The sequence below is a fragment of the Oryctolagus cuniculus genome, chromosome 7 (assembly GCF_051225735.1).
Source record: "Oryctolagus cuniculus isolate XC-2025 breed Fujian yellow rabbit chromosome 7, ASM5122573v1, whole genome shotgun sequence".
Taxonomy (NCBI): Eukaryota; Metazoa; Chordata; class Mammalia; order Lagomorpha; family Leporidae; genus Oryctolagus; species Oryctolagus cuniculus.
In genome coordinates this window covers 143505685-143526588 of record NC_142873.1, presented here as the reverse complement: position 1 = coordinate 143526588, position 20904 = coordinate 143505685, and the positions used below count along the sequence as shown (strand labels likewise).

General features: G+C 39.7%; 1 protein-coding gene across 50 annotated transcripts in view; it reads left to right on the top strand.

Moving 5' to 3' along the window:
• Positions 1–20904, top strand: part of EPB41 (erythrocyte membrane protein band 4.1) — a 228658-nt gene that overhangs the window by 87175 nt on the left and 120579 nt on the right. For 28 of the 50 annotated variants that reach the window (XM_089301165.1, XM_089301161.1, XM_089301153.1 and 25 more), the window contains exons 2-3: positions 15229–15706; positions 19362–19571. In XM_089301165.1, the coding sequence (XP_089157291.1) occupies positions 15236–15706; positions 19362–19571 (681 nt within the window). In that variant the 5' untranslated portion in view covers positions 15229–15235. Of the gene's footprint in view, positions 1–9197; positions 9311–15228; positions 15707–19361; positions 19572–20904 lie in introns of those variants that run through there. The other 22 variants (XM_070078946.2, XM_070078923.2, XM_070078944.2 and 19 more) reach the window with 3 other exon arrangements.

Here is a 20904-nt window from a genome sequence, read left to right as displayed (position 1 = left end):
TACAGAATATTTAAGAAATGGGAAAAAATAAACATTCTCAACTTAGAATATAAGGCTTTACTGATGAAGTCGTAGTTCCTGTGGTACCCTTCCTCAGTCTCATCTCCCTTCCTATCTCTAGAGGTAACAACAATTCTAAATTTTGAAACTATGTATTTCTTCATACTTTTCCCACCTGTGTATCTCTCAGCAATATGTAACATTGAATGATGTTTTTCAATTTTATATAAACAGTATTACATAAAGTATTTGTTTCAACCTGCTTTTTTCATGCAACATGAGATTCATCTATGTTCTCTATATGTATTTATATATCTATAGTTGTAAATTGCTTTTTATCTTTCTTGGTTTGGAAGAGCATAGGTAATTTTGTCTCTGAACCATGTTAATTCTGCTCTTATTTTCTTTCAAGCTGTTGTCTGAATTTAATCTCCTTCCTTCTGCCTTTTCCCCTTTCTCATTCAATCCTTCCCTCCCCTCCCCTGCCATTTTTAACATGTTTTAAAAATTACTTGTTACTGGTGCTGATGCTGTGGTGTAGTAGGTTAAGCCTCCACCTGCAGCATCTGCATTCCATATGGGTGCAGGTTCAAGTCCCAGCTGCTCCACTTGTTATCCAGCTCTCTGCTAATGACCTGGGAAAGCAGCGGAATCTCTTGGCTCCTGGCTTTGGCCTGGCCCAGCCCTGGCTGTTGTGGCCATTTGGAGAGTGAATCAGTGGATGGAAGACTTCTCTCTGTTTCTGCCTGTCTCTGTCTGTAACTCTTCCTCTCAAATAAATAAATAAATCTTTTAAAAAATTATTTGTTAATTTTCACTCCATTCTTTACTGGGCCTTAGCCCTTTGGCCATTATTTTTTTAGGTATTCCCTTGCAGTAATATTTTTTAAACATTTTTTTTATTTGAAAGGCAGAAACAGAAATGGAGAGACAGATTTCATCTGGTTCACCCCTTAAATGTCCACAACAGCTAGGGGCCAGGCCAGGCTGAAGCCAGGAGCCTTGAACTTAACCTGGGTCTTCTATGTGGGTGGCAGGGACCCAAGTACTTGGGCTGTCACCTGCTGCCTTCCAGAGTGCAAATTAGCTGGAAGCTGGACAGAAAAGGGAGTAGCCAGGGACTCCAATAAGATGCAGATTTCCTGAGTGGCAACTTGACCACTGCACAGATCACCCACTCTCCTAAGCTTCATTTTTTAATCTGTATCTGTAATCTCTCATTTTGGGTACCCATTTTGTCTCTCATGACTGTGTTTTTAATAATTTCCTCATTAAAAAAAAAGTCTGCTTAGGGGAAATGTTGCTGCCATATTCTGAAACCTTAGAAGAACCCAAAATTTAATAAAATATATTTGTGAAATGTAATAAATGAATGTCATTTGCTAGAACTGCCTTATCTTATTTTTTTTTTAAGATTTATTTATTTATTTGAAAGGTGGAGTTACAGAGAGGCAGAGGCAGAGAGAGAGAAGGAGAGAGGGAGAGAGAGGTCTCTGTCCCCTGGTTCATTCCCCAACAGCCAGAGCTGGGCTGATCCAGATCCAGGAGCTTCTTCCAGGTCTCCCACCCGAGTGCAGGGGCACAAGGATTGGACCATCTTCCACTGCTTTCCCAGGCCATAGCAGAGAGCTGGATCGGAAGTGGAGCAACTGGGACATGAACTAGGGCCCATATGAGATGCTGGCACTGCAGGTGGTGGCTTTACCCACTACTGCCTTATCTTAACTCACTGTATATTCTTTTAGAATCCTTGTCCATGCAATCATGCCTGACTTTTCTTTAAAAGTTTAAAAATATATTTATAAATATATGTATTTAACTATAACCTATCTCTTTTCTCAGTATAAAGACTTTGTGAAATTGTTATTTTCTGCCAATGTTTTTTTGGTATACCTTTGTCACCAACAAGTTACTCTTTATTGCTCAGAATTATATTCACAATAGTAGAGCCCTTGTATTTTGAGGGAGAAAATTATGTTCAAATTTAGTCATTAATTTTATTGAATGTTTTTAGCAAATGGAAATACTTATAGGAAATACTTAACTGTTATAGGAAATACTTAACTGTTACTAAAACATATCTCCATAGCAGTGTTATATTTTTGGGTAGTTTGTAATCTGCTTTCCATATGTAACGATGGTGAGAGACACCCACTGCATCTGTTCCAGTTTCCCAAGTATCTGTTAAAATAAGCCATGAGCCAGTGCAAGTTTCTGATTCATTGTACTTTAATCAGATGACATTTAATATTTAGTTAATTTATTGGCTACAATAAAAATTACCAATATAATAAATGTTAGGGAATTTATTTAGTTTAGAAATTTTAAAGTAATTACTGTTAGATTGAGTTGGTTTAAAGTTAATTAAAATAAGAGACAGACAAGTTCCATTCTTACTTAAAACTGCTTTGTTGCTATAAATCTTCATGTTTATATTTCCCTTAAGATTTGTGATGAGGTTAAGTGTTTTCTTTGAGATTCTCCTCCCTTTCTGTTACATTTTCAGGCTGAATTATTACTGTGCGTTGTTTTACGTTTTCCAGAAGAGTTTATTTGAACTTACCACCTTATAAAGATAATAGCATTCAAGACTTTTGACCTCTACTTGGAAATAAAATGTTTGTTACATTGGTGTGATTAATCTGAGGGCCACTTATTTAACAGCTTCAACTGTCACAATAAAATGAAAACCCTAAAGTAGCGATATTTGAAGAACTAAAACAGATTTCATAAAATCCATGCATTGAAATTTTTCCAGTAATGTAAAGCATTGATTTTACTTTAATTCTTTATCATTTACTCTTATTTTAGACATAATTTTAACACATTTCACAGTTCAGTTTCCTAGAGAATGATAGATTAGCAAATAGCAGATTAGAAGAGGAGAGGTTGTATGCTACTTATTGGCAGGCCACCTAACAAAATGTGAGTTAACTGCAAATGAGCAAGCAGGAAGACTGTTAAAGGTCGATACAAAAAATAAGGCACAGTACTTAGGTACCCTTCTTGCAGAGCTAACCATCCACACAGACTTCAGTAATCCTTGAGGACAGTAGCACTGCCTAGTAATTGAGGTTTGTAATGATGACTAAATCAACAAAAGGTTAATTATGTTATATAGATTTTAAAACATGAATCAAGGAAGCACATAATTCATTTTATAAATATTTCCCTCAAGAATGACTGAAATAACATACTTTGATACATGAATAGAATAAAACTCGGTTTTATGGAAAATGTTTCTGTTTTACAGTGCCTCAGTGAAGCCTGATACTCACTGGATAGTGTATTCTGAGGGCCCAGGTGTTGTACTTTTAGACTATATCTAGACATCTTCTAAGTAAGCTTGAATACTACAGAGAGGTAAAGAATATTGTTTGGTCTTTTTTAAAGGAGATGAGTAAGAGTTTATTTATTTAAAAACACCTTTAAATGAGTTGATTCAGTGGTATTGATCACCATAGAGATGGCTTAAATTAAAAACCAAGTTATTGAGAACACGTTCATGCTGAGTGACATTCCTGATTCACTCAGTGTGGCATTTATTCTTTGAAAGTCTTTATCGAGACTACTTTGAAGTCGAGGTGGGGATTTGGCACAGTGGTTAAGACACTGCTGGGACTACTGCATCCTGCATTGGAGTGCTTGGGTTTGAGTCCCTGCCGTGTTCCCAGTTCCAGCTTCCCACTAATGCATACCGGAGAGGCAGCAGGTGACAGCTCAAATACCTGGGCCCTACCACCCATGTGGGAGACCTGGACTATGCTGCCTGCTCTGGGCTTTAGTCTAGCCCAGCTTCCCCTGTTGAGGCATTTGGGGAGTAAACAAATGGTTGAGAGATCTCTGTCCATCTGTCTCTGCCTTCCAAAAAAATTAAATTCTAGATTTTCAAGAGGGTGAGAGAATTATGAAGAAATTCTTGTCTATTTCATATACCATTTGCATCTGTAAAAGACATCAGGGGTTAACCTATTTTTCTAAAAGTGCTCATTAGTGTACTTGAATTATAAGGGGAAGATACTTCCTGTGGTTTTGGTGGGAATTGATTTCATTGAGAAACAAGCTATTTTCTGTATTTTTAAAACTTCCACTTGAAGTTCTGTCTGAGAGAATGCCACTGATTTCTCTTGTCTGATTAGAAAAGTAAAAGGGCCCTTTTTAAAATTTTCATTTTTCCCCTTTATTCTTCTAATTCAAATGGTAACTCTGACTCTATTATGTAGCCTTTTTTTTTTTTTAAAGACCCATTTGTATCACTATTTTATGATTCCCTTTTTCTTTCTTTCCTATTTGTAAAATCTTAGCATTGGAAAGACAAGAGCTTAGGGTTGAGTTACTGGATCCATGTAGTAGAAGAATTTTTTTTCCATGGGCTAGATGACAGATGGACATTTAGCTTCTGAGAGAATAGGTTTTGGTAATAATAATAAGCTTACTATTTCCAAGCAGCCCACTTGGTAGTTGGATGGCTCTAATAGGAATTTCTTCCTTTTACATTTTAGGTGAAATCTGTGTAATTTCCATGGACTAAAGAATTCTTTCTGTAGGAGTTACATGGAGTTTAGCTCGAAATTTATGAGAACAATCACATCTGCTTTGGATTCTCCTTTTCTAGGCCAAGCATCCCAATATCTTTCAGTTGTACTTTATGATATAATTTCAGATTCCATCATCACCATCTTCTATCTCTGACAGATTCTGGTCTCTCTCTCTTTTAAAGATTTATTTGAGAGAGAGAGAGAGAGAGAGAGTCAGTCTTCCTTCCACTGGCTCACTCTCCAAACAGCCACAGGGGCTGAAGCCAGTAGACAGGAGCTTCATCCAGGTCTCCCATGAGGGTACAGGGGCCTAAGAACTTGGCGCATTAGCAGAGAGCTGGATTGGAAGTGGAGCAGCTGAGTCTTGAACCAGTGTGCATATGGGATGTTGGAGTTACAGGTGGAAGTTTAACCTGCTATGACACCACACTGGCCCCTGATTCTGGTGTCTTAAAACTGCCTGAAACAAAATATGAGATTCAAGGTGCAATAGAAATACTGAGATTGTTACTTTCCACAATCTTCTTAATGGAGAGGGACTTCCAGGAGCCAGGGACTGTTTGTCTTTCTTACTAGTGTAGCTCTACTATGTAACTCTAGTGGTTAGAACATTGTTGAAGAGTCATATGAGGGCTCTGGTCACTATAAATCTGGAAATACAGCTAACAACTGTTAGCTGTTTTAGAATTTCATTTTTGTTGGGGCATACTCAGTCCATCTTAAGATCTTTTTCTTGTGAACCGTCATCAAACTGGATAACCTCCAGGGATGGAGGTTGATGAATTGATGAGGTAGGCAAAAGCCAAATCATTCATATAATTCAGGTGAGAAGTGAAGGGCATTTGCACAAACATAACAGCAGTAGAAAAGATGAGAAATGGATCAGTTCCAAATATATTTTGAAGGTAGATTCTAGAAGTAACAGGTAGATTTCATTGGGAAGAGAAGTGAAGAAGGTTAAGACAAGAATAGTGCCTATGTTTCTTTTTCTTTTCTTTTCTTTTCTTTTTTTTTTTTTTTTTTTGACAGGCAGAGTTAGACAATGAGAAAGGTCTTCCTTCCGTTGGTTCACCCCCCAGATGGCCACCACAGCTGGCGTGCTGTGCCGATCCGAAGCCAGGAGCCAGGCGCTTCCTCCTGGTCTCCCATGCGGGTGCAGGGCCCAAGCACTTGGGCCATCCTCCACTGCCTTCCCGGGCCACAGCAGAGAGCTGGACTGGAAGAGGAGCAACCGGGACTAGAACCCGGAGTGCTGGCACCGCAGGCAGAGGATTAGCCTAGTGAGCTGTGGCGCCGGCTTATGTTTCTTGTTTGATGTCCTGGATGGTATGATTGAGCCATTTACTGAATGGGAAAACCAGAGAGAAAATTAAGAGTTTAATTCTGGACATGTATCGAGATGCTGGTGAGATCACACTGTCATCTCTTTTCTATTTTGGTTCTATCGCTGTATATCTTTCATTGAACTATTTATCAGCATGGGTCAAGGAAGGTACATTACAAAATTGCTTTTAGGTTCAGACATGAAACTGCTTGGGTTAATGAGAAGCATGCTAGTGAGAATGAGATAGGGAAACCAAGGGCAGTAGAATGTAAGTCTTGGTAGCAAGGCTTTTCAAGTTTCTCTGCCCAGTATTAGTTTCAGCTTCCCTAGGGATTCCTATTGTGAATATTCACTGATAACCTGAATTTACTCAATCATTTGTGAATATCTCCTTGATTCCAGCCTTTCCAATGTCCATTTAATTTATCTTCTTCCCTATGGAAAAAAACCTTCAATGGCTCTCCTCTGCTTTAAGAGTAAGGTTCAAACTATTTAGTGTCATATTCAATTCCTTTTCTAATCTGTGTCTTTACCTGTCTCTCCTTGTCTCCCCAATTCACCTCCCCTACAATTCTCAAATATGAGAAATATGGACATGGGTGGGAGATGTGAAGCTGGTGAGACTAGAGATGGTCTTGGCCAGATTGAATAGCCTGTCTAGAATTTCTTAGCATAAAGGGATTTCTTTAATAGAGAAGCATCTCTGGGGTAGAAGTATCTGAAGTACCAGGTTTGCAGAGATAGATACTAGCCTCAGAATTTGTAACAAAATCACCACCCTGTCCTAAATTAATAGTTTCATGAAAGCATGGCTTAGTGCTATGATCTGATACAAACATGTTTATTTATCTGGGAAATGAAAACACCTATCCTGTAAAAGGATTGCAAAGATAACACAGTAATGGGCTTGAGGCTGTGGCATAGCAGGTAAAGCCACTGCCTGCAGTGCCAGCATCCCATATCGGCACCAGTTTGAGTATTGGCTGCCTCACTTCCTAGCCAGCCCTCTGCTGTGGCCTGGGAAAGCAGTAGAGGATGGCCAAAGTCCTTGGGCCCCTACACCCGCTTGGGAGACCCAGAAGAAGCTCCTGGCTCCTAGCTTCAGAGTGCCCAGCTATAGTCGTGGCGGCCACTTGGGGAGTGAACCAGTGGATGGGAGACTTTGTCTCTGTCTCTGTCTCTGTCTCTCTGTGCCTCTGCAGCTCTGCCTTTCAAATAAATAAATAATTAAAAAAAATCACGGTAAAACATATAGAATAATGTGTGACATTTTGTAAAGTACTCAATAAATGGTTGCTGTTAAGATTATACTTTTAGTTGCAATCTAATTTTAAATAGTTACCTCTGTTCCAACCTTAACTTTTCCTACTTACCTGTTATAACTCTATTCCAACCAGTCTGGAATTCTTGCTAGTTCCTGAAGAACTATAAAATTTTTACTAAGGGGGCCGGCACCATGGCTCACTTGGTTAATCCTCTGCCTGCGGCACCGGCATCCCATATGGGCACTGGGTTCTAGTCCCGGTTGCTCCTCTTCCAGTCCAGCTCTCTGCTGTGGCCTGGGAGGGCAGGGCAGTGGAGGATGGCCCAAGTGCTTGGGCCCTGCACCCGCGTGGGAGACCAGGAAAAAGCACCTGGCTCCTGGCTTCGGATCTGCACGGCGCCGGCCGTAGCGACCATTTAGGGGGTGAACCAATGGAAGGAAAACCTCTCTCTCTCACTGTCTAACTCTTGTTAAACAAACAAACAAACAAAAGTCTTACTAATGTCAGTTCCCCTGCCTGGAATTCCTTTTGCCCATTGCACCTCAAGTATTTTTCTGTTGATATTTGTACTCATCCTGTATTTCAAATCACCTTTTCAGCATAATCATTCTAGCTGAAAGTTCTTTATAGTTCTGTCTAGATTAGTTGGTGTCATCCATAAGGTTTTGTCTGGTTAAGCACTTAGTACAGGACGGGTTTTAGGCGGAGTGGTTAAGACACCTGCATCTCACCTGGGTTCAAGTCCCAGGTGTGCTCCTGATTAATGTATCCTGTGATGGCCCAAATACTTGAGTCTGTGCTCTCCACGTGGGAGACCCTGATTGAGTTCCTGGCCTCAGCTGTTGTGGCATTTGGGGCGTGAACTAGCAGGTGGGAATTCTCCTGTTTGTCTCTGCCTTATAAATTAAATAAATAAAAATTTAAAAAAGCACCAGGTACTGTGTTATGTTTATGTCTTATTTCCTTTTTTTTTTTTTTTTTTTTTTGACAGGCAGAGTGGACAGTGAGAGAGAGAGAGAGAGAGAGAGAAAGGTCTTCCTTTGCCGTTGGTTCACCCTCCAATGGCGCGCTGATCCGATGGCAGGAGCCAGGAGCCAGGTGCTTTTCCTGGTCTCCCATGGGGTGCAGGGACCAAGCACCTGGGCCATTCTCCACTGCACTCCCTGGCCACAGCAGAGAGCTGGCCTGGAAGAGGGGCAACCGGGACAGAATCCGGCGCCCCGACCGGGACTAGAACCTGGTGTGCCGGCGCCGCTAGGCGGAGGATTAGCCTAGTGAGCCGCGGCGCCGGCCTATGTCTTATTTCCTTAAGAATTTTGTGGTGTTTTTTTTTTTTTTTTTTTTGGTCCCTCTCAGAAAGCTGAGCCAAAACCTTACACATGGTTAGCACCCAGTAAACATCGATAGTTGTTCAATGAGTTAATTTTATGACTCTTACTGGTAATTAAATCATTAAACTTCATCCTGAAATGCTGATGATAAGGGAAATTTTCTTAACGCTGTCAAACTAGGCTTTTTTTTTTTTTAAGTTTTCTATTCAAGAAACATTAATGGATCACTGGCTGTACTAATGTTAGAAATTTTTTAAAACAGTTAAAAGATCACATTGGGCCCTTTCTATCTGCTTGGCATGGAGTTTTAAAAGACCCAATTTGTATGAAGTTAATAGATACTATTAAAACAAGTGTATTTGTCATATTAGTTGGGATATAATATGTAGAGTTTGGAGGATTCGAATTGAGATGGAATGGGAATTTATCGCTTGTTTTCAAGTGCCATACTGATTTTTTTAAGTCAGAAGACCTCTTTCTGCAATTAAGCAAATAGATACCTCTTTTTGGATTTTGTATCTAGAATGAAAACAGTGTCATTTACACAGGAGGAACCTGTTTGTAGAGCATTTATCCTGTTTTTGCTGCTTTTCTTTGTATCTTTTCCTCTGGTTATTTCGACTGTCATTTGTAAAGTAAAGAATTTGGGTTGCATGTGTAACCAATTTGTTAAGACAAGTTCTTTAGAGCTTTTTTTTTTTTTTTTTTTTTTTTTTTTTTTGACAGGCAGAGTGGACAGTGAGAGAGAGAGACAGAGAGAGAGAAAGGTCTTCCTTTGCCGTTGGTTCACCCTCCAATGGCCGCCGCTGCAGCCGGCGCACCGCGCTGATCCTGGCAGGAGCCAGGAGCCAGGTGCTTTTCCTGGTCTCCCATGGGGTGCAGGGCCCAAGCACCTGGGCCATCCTCCACTGCACTCCCTGGCCATAGCAGAGAGCTGGCCTGGAAGAGGGGCAACCGGGACAGAATCCGGCGCCCCAACCGGGACTAGAACCCGGTGTGCCGGCGCCGCAAGGTGGAGGATTAGCCTATTGAGCCACGGCGCCGGCTCAAGTTCTTTAGAGCTTTTTAGTAAATGCTCCATAGTTTATTTTTTTTTTACAATTTATTTTTTATTTGTTTAATTCAGATCAACCTCAGAACTAACTGAAGATAGCAGCCTGTTTTCATTTCAGATTTTTATATCCTTCCTTCCTCTGCCCTCCCCCACTAATAGCATTGCTACCCATGCTTGCATAGCTGGAAAGAACATACATGCCAACTATTCTTTGTCATTATCTATTACTTCTTGCATTGACTGAGTTGTAGCATTTCTGCTGAATACTGCATTGTTTGAATTCCTGATTGTTTTCTAGCATTTAATATTTGATCTTGCCTGATGTTGGTTTCACTGTGTTCCAATAGAATTCTTTTTTGCCCCTCTGCTTCTGCACCTGTTCCTTATAGTGTGTTCTCATCTCTTCTTCACTAATGTTTACCTTGTTTCTTACATATTTACAGTTATGTGGCAAAATGTATCAATTCTACAGTGAGAAATGTTATTCTCTAACTTATGTCTTAATCATTTCTTCTTAAACATGGTCGAGAAGTCATATCAGTGGAGCTACCCAGAACACTGAATCTGGGCTAAGTATCATGGCTTCATGGGAAACTTGGAATTGCCCTAGCTTTATGGTTAAAAATTGCAAAACCTCGGCTGGCGCCGTGGCTCACTAGGCTAATCCTCCGCCTTCCGGCGCAGGCACACCGGGTTCTAGTCCCGGTTGGGGCACCGGATTCTGTCCCGGTTGCCCCTCTTCCAGGCCAGCTCTCTGCTGTGGCCAGGGAATACAATGGAGGATGGCCCAAGTACTTGGGCCCTGCACCCCATGGGAGACCAGGATAAGTACCTGGCTCCTGCCATCGGATCAGCGTGGTGCGCTGGCCGCAGTGCGCCGGCCATGGCGGCCATTGGAGGGTGAACCAACAGCAAAAGGAAGACCTTTCTCTCTGTCTCTCTCTCTCACTGTCCACTCTGCCTGTCAAAAAAAAAAAAAAAATTGCAAAATCTGGTTAAGCACCAGGAGTTCTAAAAAATTTGAGTGGTTCAGCTCCCACATTTAATAATAAATTGCATTTTTTGTTTCATTCATGCATTTGGTAAACATCTGTTAAGTATTTGTTGTGCAAGGTATTGCTCACTGTTCACATTCCATTTTCTAAAGGCAGCTTTTTGCCATTTTTGTCTCTTTGAAGTACATTCCCAAAATGATTTTCTATGCCTTGTTACTCATAGTTGGTCAGTGGCTAATAGCATTGGCAACATCTGTTAGAAATGCACAATCTTGGGGTTGGCACTACAGTGTAGAAGGTTAAGCTGGCGCCTGCAGTGCCCCCATCCCACAAGGACACCAGTTTGAGTCCTGCCTGCTCCACTTCCGAGCCAACTCCCTGGTAATGCACCTGGGAAAGCAGCAGAAGATGTCCCAGAGGCTTGGGTCCCTGGCACCCATGGGGGAGACCCAGAGGAAGCTCCTGGCTCCTCTCTTTGGCCTGGCCCAGCCCTGGCCATTGTGGCCATTTGGGGAGTGAACCAGCAGATGGAAGATCTCTATCTCTGTATCTCTGCCTTTCAAATGAATAAATAAATCTTTAAAAATAAAAACAAATGTACATTCTCAGGCCACATTCCAGACAATCTGAATCAAAATCAGTATTTTAACAAGATGCTAGTGATTTGATGCACATTAAAATTTAACAAGCACACATGTAGCAGATTGTTATTCTCTGGGGTGTGTGTGTGTGTGTGTATGTATATGTATATAAAACAACCAACGAAGACATATACTCATTCAGTTACTTTTTTACAGATAAGAAACACTTTCATGTGAGAAAGTGATAGGTATATCCTTTTTTTTTTTTTTTTTAAGATTTATTTTACTTATTTGAAAGAGTTACAGAGAGAGGTAGAGACAGAGAGGGAGGTCTGCCATCTGCTGATTCACTCCCTAGATGGCCGCAATGGCTGGAGTTGTGCCAATCCAAAGCCAGGAGCCAGGAGCTTCTTCTGGGTCTCCCACATGGGTGCAGGGGCCCAAGGACTTGAGCCATCTTCTACTGCTTTCCCAGGCCATAGCAGAGAGCTGGATTGGAAGAGGAGCAGCTGGGACTAGAACCGGCGCCCATATGGGATGCCGGCACTTCAAGCCAGGGTGTTAACCCACTGCATCACAGCATCGGGCCCCAGTATTTCGTTCAGAAGATAGTTTCTATTGTTTAAACTATTAGAAGTCCTGGTGCGGTGGTGCACTAGGTTAATCCTCTGCCTGCAGCGCTGGCATCCCATATGGGCACTGGGTTCTGGTCCCGGTTCTCCTCTTCCAGTCCAGCTCTCTGGCGTGGCCTGGGAGGGCAGTGGAGGATGGCCCAAGTGCTTGGGCCTGCACCTGCATGGGAGACCAGGAAAGAAGCTCCTGGCTCCTGGCTTTGGATCGGCATAGCTCCGGCCGTGGCGGCCATTTGGGGAGTGAACCAACAGAGGGAAGACCTTTCTTTCTCTCTCTCTCTTACTGTCTGTAACTCTACCTGTCAAATAAACAAATAAAAATCTTTAAAAAAATAAACTATAAGAAAAAGTTATAAAACACAGAATAAGTACTCTTTGTTTATTGAAAGTTGTAAGAAAGACTTAAAAGTGGGGTTTAGGTGATTTCGATACTTGCTAAAACTTTCACAAATGGTTTGTAAATTTTTTTAGAGATCTCTATGAGAGATTTTAGAATAAAGTCTGTTATATAGGAACATTTTATATAAAAGATTGAATTGCATGTTTTATTAGCTCAGAGTAATTTTTATGACAGTAAATAGGATTAGAAAAGTACTTATTTAAATATTATTGCTTAAAGTATTTTAATGCTTAAAGTAATTTGAGTAGATCAGCAGCAGGAGCTCATACTAAGGTTTTTCCTTTTATTAGTATACCTTTTACTTCACTTATAGTGGTTTGCTGCCTACTAGAAGTGTGCCCTGGGGCAAGTTATTTTTTGAGTTTCAATTTCCTCAACTGTAATATCACTTAATTCTTTTTTTTTTTTTCTTGACAATGCCGCTTGACTTGGGACCTGGTAAAGAAACAGTGACCAATGCACATTAGCTTCTTCTCTTTTCACTGCCTTGTTACTTGTATGTATAGTGATTCTAGGTTTAGCTCATAATTAAAATACAATTTCTCTTTTATTTGTTAATGTTGAAACAAAAGTGTAAACTCCATGGTGACGTGGGCCTTGCCTATTTTGTTTTGAATTCTGTTGTGTCCCACCACCTGGCATAGGACTTGTGGTGGGCTGAAGGTTTTATTGAAATATTTGTTGAGTGAATGTTTGAATAACATGCAATTGAAGTAAATTTACTTGAATAAACTTCATAGAGAATGTCTTTGCAGTTTATATTTATCAGATAATTTTATTAATACCTATTATATACTGGATACTATTCTAGTCATTGGATATATACCATGATTAAAAAGAGGGTCAAGGCCCCTGTCCTTATGGAACTTACCTTTTAATTGGGTGGAGAGATAAGGAACAAGAATAATAAACCAGTGAATCAATAAGTTCACAAGATAATTCTGGATAAAAGTAAGTGCAGTATTGCAGTAAACGTATTATCTGATGGAGTGAGGGCCACGACTTTAGCTAGGTATGTGGGGAGGCCTCTTCAAGAGGATGGCATCTGTGCTGAGACAGTGAGGATGAGAAGGGAGCAGCCTTTGCACAGCTGGGGAAAAGCACCAGAGGAAAGAGAACAGCCTGAGGAGAAAATGAGCTAAGTATGTTTCAGCAATTCAGATTGTCAACATCCACATAGAATTACTTCATCTAGATAGTGTGTGGAAGATGCTGTGACACAGTGAATGCTGTTTTTTGACTAAAAGGTAGAATATCTTAATTATAGCAGTGAATCAAAGTGAAAGATCATCAGTAGTCAACTTTGTTGCAGTGTTTTAAAAGTCCCCTAGTGTGTTGGTGATTCTTTATAAACTAGGTGGGGGAGTGCTCTTTGGCTATCATTGTGAAGCTTGACTGCTAATACTGAGATTTTGAGATGAAGAGGCTAGAAACCAGCAAGTTTGAAATATGTTTGATCTATAACCTGCCTTCTCCTCCTGTTATAAATGAATCAACTTTGGTATTCTAAGAGTTCTTCATTATCTTGTTTTTCTACTATTTCCTTATTGTGATAATTTTGTTTCCTACTATTTTTTTTAAAGATTTTATTCATTTATTTGAGAGGTAGAGTTAAAGACAGAAAGAGGGAGAGACAAAAAGATCTTCCATATGCTAGTTCACTTCCCAAATGGCTGCAACAACTGAAGCTGGGCTGATCCAAAGCCAGGAGCCAGAAGCTTCTTCCGAGTCTCCCACAAGGGTACAGGGGCCTAAGCACCTGGGCCATCTTCGACTGCTTCCCCAGGCCATAGTAGAGAGCTGGATCAGAAGAAGAGAAGCTGGGACTAGAACTGGCGCCCATATGGGATGCTGGTGCCACAGTTGGAGGCTTAGCCCACTACACCACAGCGCCGGTCCCTTGTTTCCTACTCTTAAAAATTCCAAGCTTAGGAATGTTTGGCATAGCAGTTAAGACACTGCTTGGGATGCCACATCCCATACTGGAATGCTTGGGTTTGAGTCCAGGTTCTGAATTCTGACTCCATCTTCCTGCTAATGTGCACCCTGGGCGGCAGCAGATGATGGCTCACATACTCGGGTCCCTTTTCCCACATGGGAGACCTATATTGAGTTCCAGGCTCCTGATTTAAGCCTGGCCTAGCTCTGACTGTTGCCAGCATTTGGGGAGTGAACCAATGAATGGGAGAGCTCCCTGTGGTCTCTTGTCTCTGTGCCTTTAAAAAAAAAAAAAGAAAAGAAAAAGCTGAGCTTTCAAAAATCACATTTATCAGAAGGAAAACATCAAAGAGCTCAAGATATGATACCTTTGGAAGAGGTTGTAATTTGGTATTGTAACATGAAAACTTGAGAGAACTTTTGGAGCTATTTTAACTGTATGCTTGTCATTGCTGTTGTCAAGTCTGATAACAAATTATCAGAATTCTGCATTTGCTGCTCTTAGAGAAGCCTATGCAATCCAAGAAATATAAAGAAAAGGAACAATACTTGGAGAACTTCATTGTCTCTTTGGGTGTGTAGAATTTTTCAGAGAATGTTGCAAAACTTGAACCATCTTATTTATACTCTCAAAGAGCAATATACAAATAAGATTTTTTTAGAGGAAGGATAAAACTGTATGCTATATACATCTCTGAGCATTTAATTTAACATGTGATGTGGCCTCTGGATGCTATTTTAAGAGCATTTCTCAGTGTGCATATCTTTAGTGACTTAGGATATTAATTATTTAGGATGTAGAGGTAAGATATTTTTGTACTTTAATGGAAAGCCTCATGTTTAATGGATTGCAGTTCTGTTTGTTGGTGATTAAGTACAAGAGAACTTAAAAAATTCTTAGAAAATGGAATTAAAAGAAGTTTATTTTGATGGAAAAAAATTTGAATCCATACTTATGACAGTTCTTCTAAAAGGTCATGGAAAATGCATATTATGAAACAATTATGCATGGATTTCAAACTTTTTGCACCCAAATAAACTTATCTTCTTGTTCCATTTTCCATGAACTTTTGGAAGTACCTTCAAGTCTAAGTTTTTAGGGTTTAGGGTTTTATCTCCAGTAATGTGTTTTGTTACTAACAGCCTCTTCTTTCATCTTTTTAAAAATAGCAACATCATGACAACAGAGAAGAGTTTAGCAACCGAGACCGAAAATTCACAGCACCAACAACAGAAGGAAGAGGGTGAAGGAGCCACAAACTCAGGCCAACAAGAAACTCAGCTGGAGGAGTCTTCTCACACAGCAGCTGAGGGAGACAATCAGTGTGACCAGAAGCTGAGAGCCTCTAATGGAGACACCCCCACACATGAAGACTTGACCAGGAACAAGGAGCGGACTTCAGAAAGCAGGGGCCTGTCAAGACTGCTTTCCTCATTTCTCAAAAGGCCCAGATCTCAGGTCTCTGAGGAGGAAGGCAAAGAAGGAGAGTCAGACAAAGAAAAAGGTGAAGGAGGTCAGAAAGAGATAGAATTTGGAACCAGTCTTGATGAAGAGATCATTTTAAAGGCCCCGATTGCAGCTCCTGAACCTGAACTCAAAACAGACCCATCCTTGGATCTCCATTCATTAAGCAGTGCAGAAACACAGGTAAGGATGTGTAAGTACTTACTCGGGTAAGGTAAGGTGCATTTAATAAAGGCAGTTATAAAGTTTGGTTTTCATTTGATAATATTTGGCTTTATTTCTTATTAGCCAGTTGTTTTAGATGTTGGTAGTCACAAGTAGCATGAAGCTTTTGGAGTTCAACAATTTCAAAAGAAGTTACTGTAGTCAATGGAGACTTGTTTTTTAAGAAGATACTTAATACCACAAATCAAAGGGAAAAAATAAAAGTATCAAATGAGTTTATTCAGGGCCTATATCATCTTCTGTAATGACAGAACAAATTAATTAATTTTAGTAAGAGAGATAAAAAGCAGTGAGATGCTTTAGAGTTCATTTTGGTGGAATTATTAGGAATGAGATAGTTATCAACAAATGTTGTTTTATGGAAATATTCATAAAAACTGCATGGTGGAGTCAAGCTGTATGTAGGTATGTGATAGATTTGAGTCATCGCTGCCTTAATTTGGTTGTTGTCAGCAACTAGATCATGTTACCACATAATATAAGATATAGATGAAGAAGTCTAGATTGATCACCTATGCAATATATATTAATGCTGGGTGAGAGTTTTGCCGCAGTGTTGTTAAACTATGTATAAGTTGTTCATTTGTCCAGAAAACATGGGAAAATGTTAGTGCTGTAACTCAAATTGTTTTCTAAGAATCTCATTTGTTTTCAGCCTTAATATCTATAAATTATGTTATTTTCAAAGTCTTATTTCTGAAACATGTGAACACTATATGCATTAAGAGTATAAGTGTGTTATAGGTCCAAGGTTTGGGCTATGTAGTTTTATTTGAATTTTCTAAATATATTACATATATTTCTGGAAATATTACTTGCTAAAAGTAAAATTTAGAATAAAGTTATAATTATGTACTTGGTGTTAGTGAAACCAGGTTGAAACATGATTTACTACATATGAATGCAGGCTATGGAACCAGGCCAGGGAATTCAAATCAGAGAAGGGACACTTTCACTCCATCCATCTCTTGCTCTGCACAACAAAGACAATACCCACCTCATTTGGCTATTGTGACAATTAAAAGAGTTTAAAATATAGAGCTCTTAAAACATTGCCTGGTAATACATTCTAGTTATTATTACTCAATAAATAAACACAAATAGTAAAGCCAAAGAAGCCCTATTTATCTAAGTAGTATTAATTTAATTTTACTTTAGGAATACCCGAAGAAAGAAATTGCATTATATTCCAGGAGGCCTTCTCCCCTCCCACTCTACACATACACACTTAGTGAAAGGGAAAATTCATTTCTTATTTTAGGGAGCATTTGAATTAGAACATGTTTATTTTGTCTAAAGACCATAGATTTGGACTCAAATGGAAACAGATGATAAAGTTAATTTCAGTGTTACCTAAAATCTCATTGACTTAATTCTAGAATTGAAATAATGTTATCTATAAAATGTATACATATGCATAAAAAGAAATTAGTATTGTTAGTAGAATTTCAAGGAGATATTGATTAAGGAAGGATATTGGTTAACTATTTTAGGCCTTTGGAAACTAGCATTTGCAATCAAAACCTTGTAGATCAGAAGCTATGAATGAGGTTTACTTGCCTGACCATATTCATGCTTGTGTTTGTATTAGTCTGTTTTCTGTGGCCAATAACCCAGTGCCACATTTTGGGTGAGTCACAACGAAAGGAAGTTTATTTTTGCTCACGGTTCTGGAGGTGCCTGGCCAAGGGGCTACATCTGGAAATGGCCTTCTAGCCGACAGTCCTGAGATGATGCAGGGCTTCACATGGCAAGAGACAGTAAGCATGTGTGTGCCGCTATGTCTGCGCTCTCCCTCTTCTATGCAGTCATCAGGATTCAGTCTTTTAAATGACTTTGTTTAATACTAATCACATCCCAAGGGCACCTCTAAGACACTATGTCGGATAAAGCTTCCACCCTCCTAATACCTCACAATGGGGATTAAGCACTAGGGCACTCTCAAACTGTATCCAAACCATACCAGTGTAGTAGAAATTCATTTAGGTGGTCCTTTTCTATCCAGAATTCTTAAAAGGTGGGTTTGGTATATAGGATTGCACCAGTCTTCATCCAGAGTAGCTTGGAATTTTTGGATACTGCTAGTTTTTAAAATGTTTATTTATTCATTCAACAAATACTTATTGAAAACCAGTCATGTGTGGTAAACTCTAGACTTATTATACTTTGATAAATAAAAACTGCAATATGGTGAAGAGGTAAGATCATGAATTTTGAATCCAGACTGGTATGTGACTTTTTGACTGTATGATTGTAGGTGAGTTACTTCAGTTTCTCTAGCATCGGTTTTTCATTTGTCAAGTATGGATAATAATAGTACCCATCCCACATAGTTGTTATGAGGATTAAATGAGTTCATATAAGTAATGCTCTTCAAATAGTAACTGATGCATCACAATTGCTTTGTAAGTGTTTTTCATTGTTGTTATATCATTGTAAAACAGATGTAGTCCTTGCTCTTGTGGACTTTCTAGTCTAATGGAGGAGACAAAAAATTAGTAAATACAAAATATTTATTATGAAGAGTGTTATAAAGATGAAAAAAAAAACAGGATACTAGCATGAGAAACAGGGGAGAGAGGTTAGATAGAATCATCCATGATGTCCCGCCTATGAAACTGGCATCCTGGATGGATGCTAGTTTTTGTCCTGGCAGCTCCACTTCCAATCCAGCTCCCTACTAATTAATATGCCTGGGAAAGCAACAGAGGATGGTCCAAGTGCTTGGGCCCCTGTACCCAACATAGGAGACCTGGAAAAAGCTCCTGGTTTCAGACTGGCCTCACCCCAGTCATTGCAGCCATTTGAGGAGTGAACAGAGGATGGAAGATCTCTCTGTCTCTCTCTAACTTTGACTTTCAAATAAATAAATAAGCCAATCTTAAAAAAAAAAAAAAGGAGGAAAAGGATTAATGGGGTTTACTTAAAAATTTTTCAGCAATTTCATCATGTTGAAAATAAAAAATTGCCAAAATGTCCCATTTACCTGTATTACATTGGAATGACTTTAATGATCACCTAGGAGACCCAGATTTCAAACTGTCTCTTCCATCTTTGAAACTTTTTTACATTTAGCATGACCGATACTTAGTAGAAAGGATTAATTTTAACTGGTAGTTGGAGTTTTTAGCCTAGCACTTAATGTTAAGTTAATGCTCTAAACCTAAACACTTTTCCTAGGCATTTATAAAATTTATAATATGTGATAAATCATATCTTGTTTTGCAATTCATAAGACCACCTTGCTAAAATTGAGCATGGAACAGAAATGCTGAGGTTTTGATAAACTATAATAATATTTAATGGCATAGTCAGGAAGAATATATAATAGTGAGAACAGTAGGCCAATATTTTATGGTTTACCTGAATCTTTCACTTACTGTTTGATAGAACTCTGCCTGAGAAATTTTAAGGCTAGTAAAGGCCATAGGTGTTCTGGAGGATCCTATCTTTTATAGAAAAATAATTATTTAATATTAATGTCACCTCTATTTTCGAAGTTTTCTTCTTTGGTTAGCGCTTTTATTAGTTAGGGGTATTGCAGATAAAAGTGTATACAGTACATTTTGTGAGATGTCTTTATTACTGACTTGGTGTGGTCATGGATATGCAGCCTGCCCAGGAAGAACACAGAGAAGAGCCAGATTTTGAAACTAAGGGAGGAGAAGGAATTGAAGAGTGCTTCAAAACAGAAGTAAAAGAAGAAAATCCTCAATCAAAAGCAGAAGAATTAAAAGCTTCTGAGAAATCAATCAGAAGACACAGAAACATGCATTGCAAGGTTTCTTTGTTGGACGACACAGTTTATGAATGTGTCGTGGAGGTGAGTGCATTTTAATTTCCAGTAGTCAGTCCTCTTGTGCATCGTTTCATCTGGAATTGGATAAGTGTTGCCTTTACCCAAGGTAAGATCCACTGGAACTACTATTTTTTGTGGACAGAAATGTTAATAGTGATTTCCTGGAGGTGAGGCTAGAGGATTATAAGCGAGTCTTATTTTCTTCTCCAGTTTTTCCTGTGTCTGCTGAAATCTTGTGAACTGAGGGAGAAGGCATTTAGCCTTGTGGTTCAGATGACTGCACCTGACATCACAGTCTCTGGGTTCAGTTTTGGTTCAGTCTGCTGAGTCTTGCTTCCTCTTATTCAGACCCTGGGAGGCAGCTGTGATGGTCCAAGTAATTGGGTTCCTGCCACTCATGTGGAATACCTGGATTGAATTCACAGCTCCTGGATCCAGCCCTGACCCAGCTCTGATTATTGGTATTTAGGGAGCAAACAAGTAGATAGGAGCTCTCTGTCTCTGCTTCTCAAAACAAAAAACTCCAATAAAGAAATCAGACAAAATCTTTTGGATAGAGCATATGTTACTTTAATAATAAGAAAATATTTTGTTTTAAAAATATATATTTTTTTATTTTATTTTGACAGGCAGAGTGGACAGTGAGAGAGAGAGACAGAGAGAAAGGTCTTCCTTTGCCGTTGGTTCACCCTCCAATGGCCGCCGTGGCCGGCACGCTGCAGCCGGCGCACCGCGCTGATCCGATGGCAGGAGCCAGGTACTTATCCTGGTCTCCCATGGGGTGCAGGGCCCAAGTACTTGGGCCATCCTCCATTGTATTCCCTGGCCACAGCAGAGAGCTGGCCTGGAAGAGGGGCAACTGGGACAGAATCCAGCGCCCCAACCGGGACTAGAACCCAGTGTGCCGGTGCCGCAAGGTGGAGGATTAGCCTAGTGAGCCACGGCGCCGGCCAAAATATATATTTTGTTATAGAGTGATCTTCCATGATTAGATTTTACAAGATTACCTCAATTTCTGATTTTAGGTTCAGCTGTTCTCATAGGTGTGCAACAAATTACTTCTAAATTGAATTATTTATGTGCAAATGCAAATGTACCCAAGAGCAAATAGATAATCTAAAATATTGGGCTGTATTTACTATAGACATTCCCTCCCCAAGTTGTAAAAAGGGAATCAAGAAAAATGTTTTATTGCGCTTTGAAAACAGCCACTATACCTGGTAACTAGAGGAGTCCCAAGGTCTGCTTTTATTGCTTCTTGCTGTTGGCTAGGTTAAAGATGATGAAACTCTTCCACACTCATTCTTCCTGTTCATACAAAATCCAGATTTGGGTCCATTATATCTGAAGCCCTTTG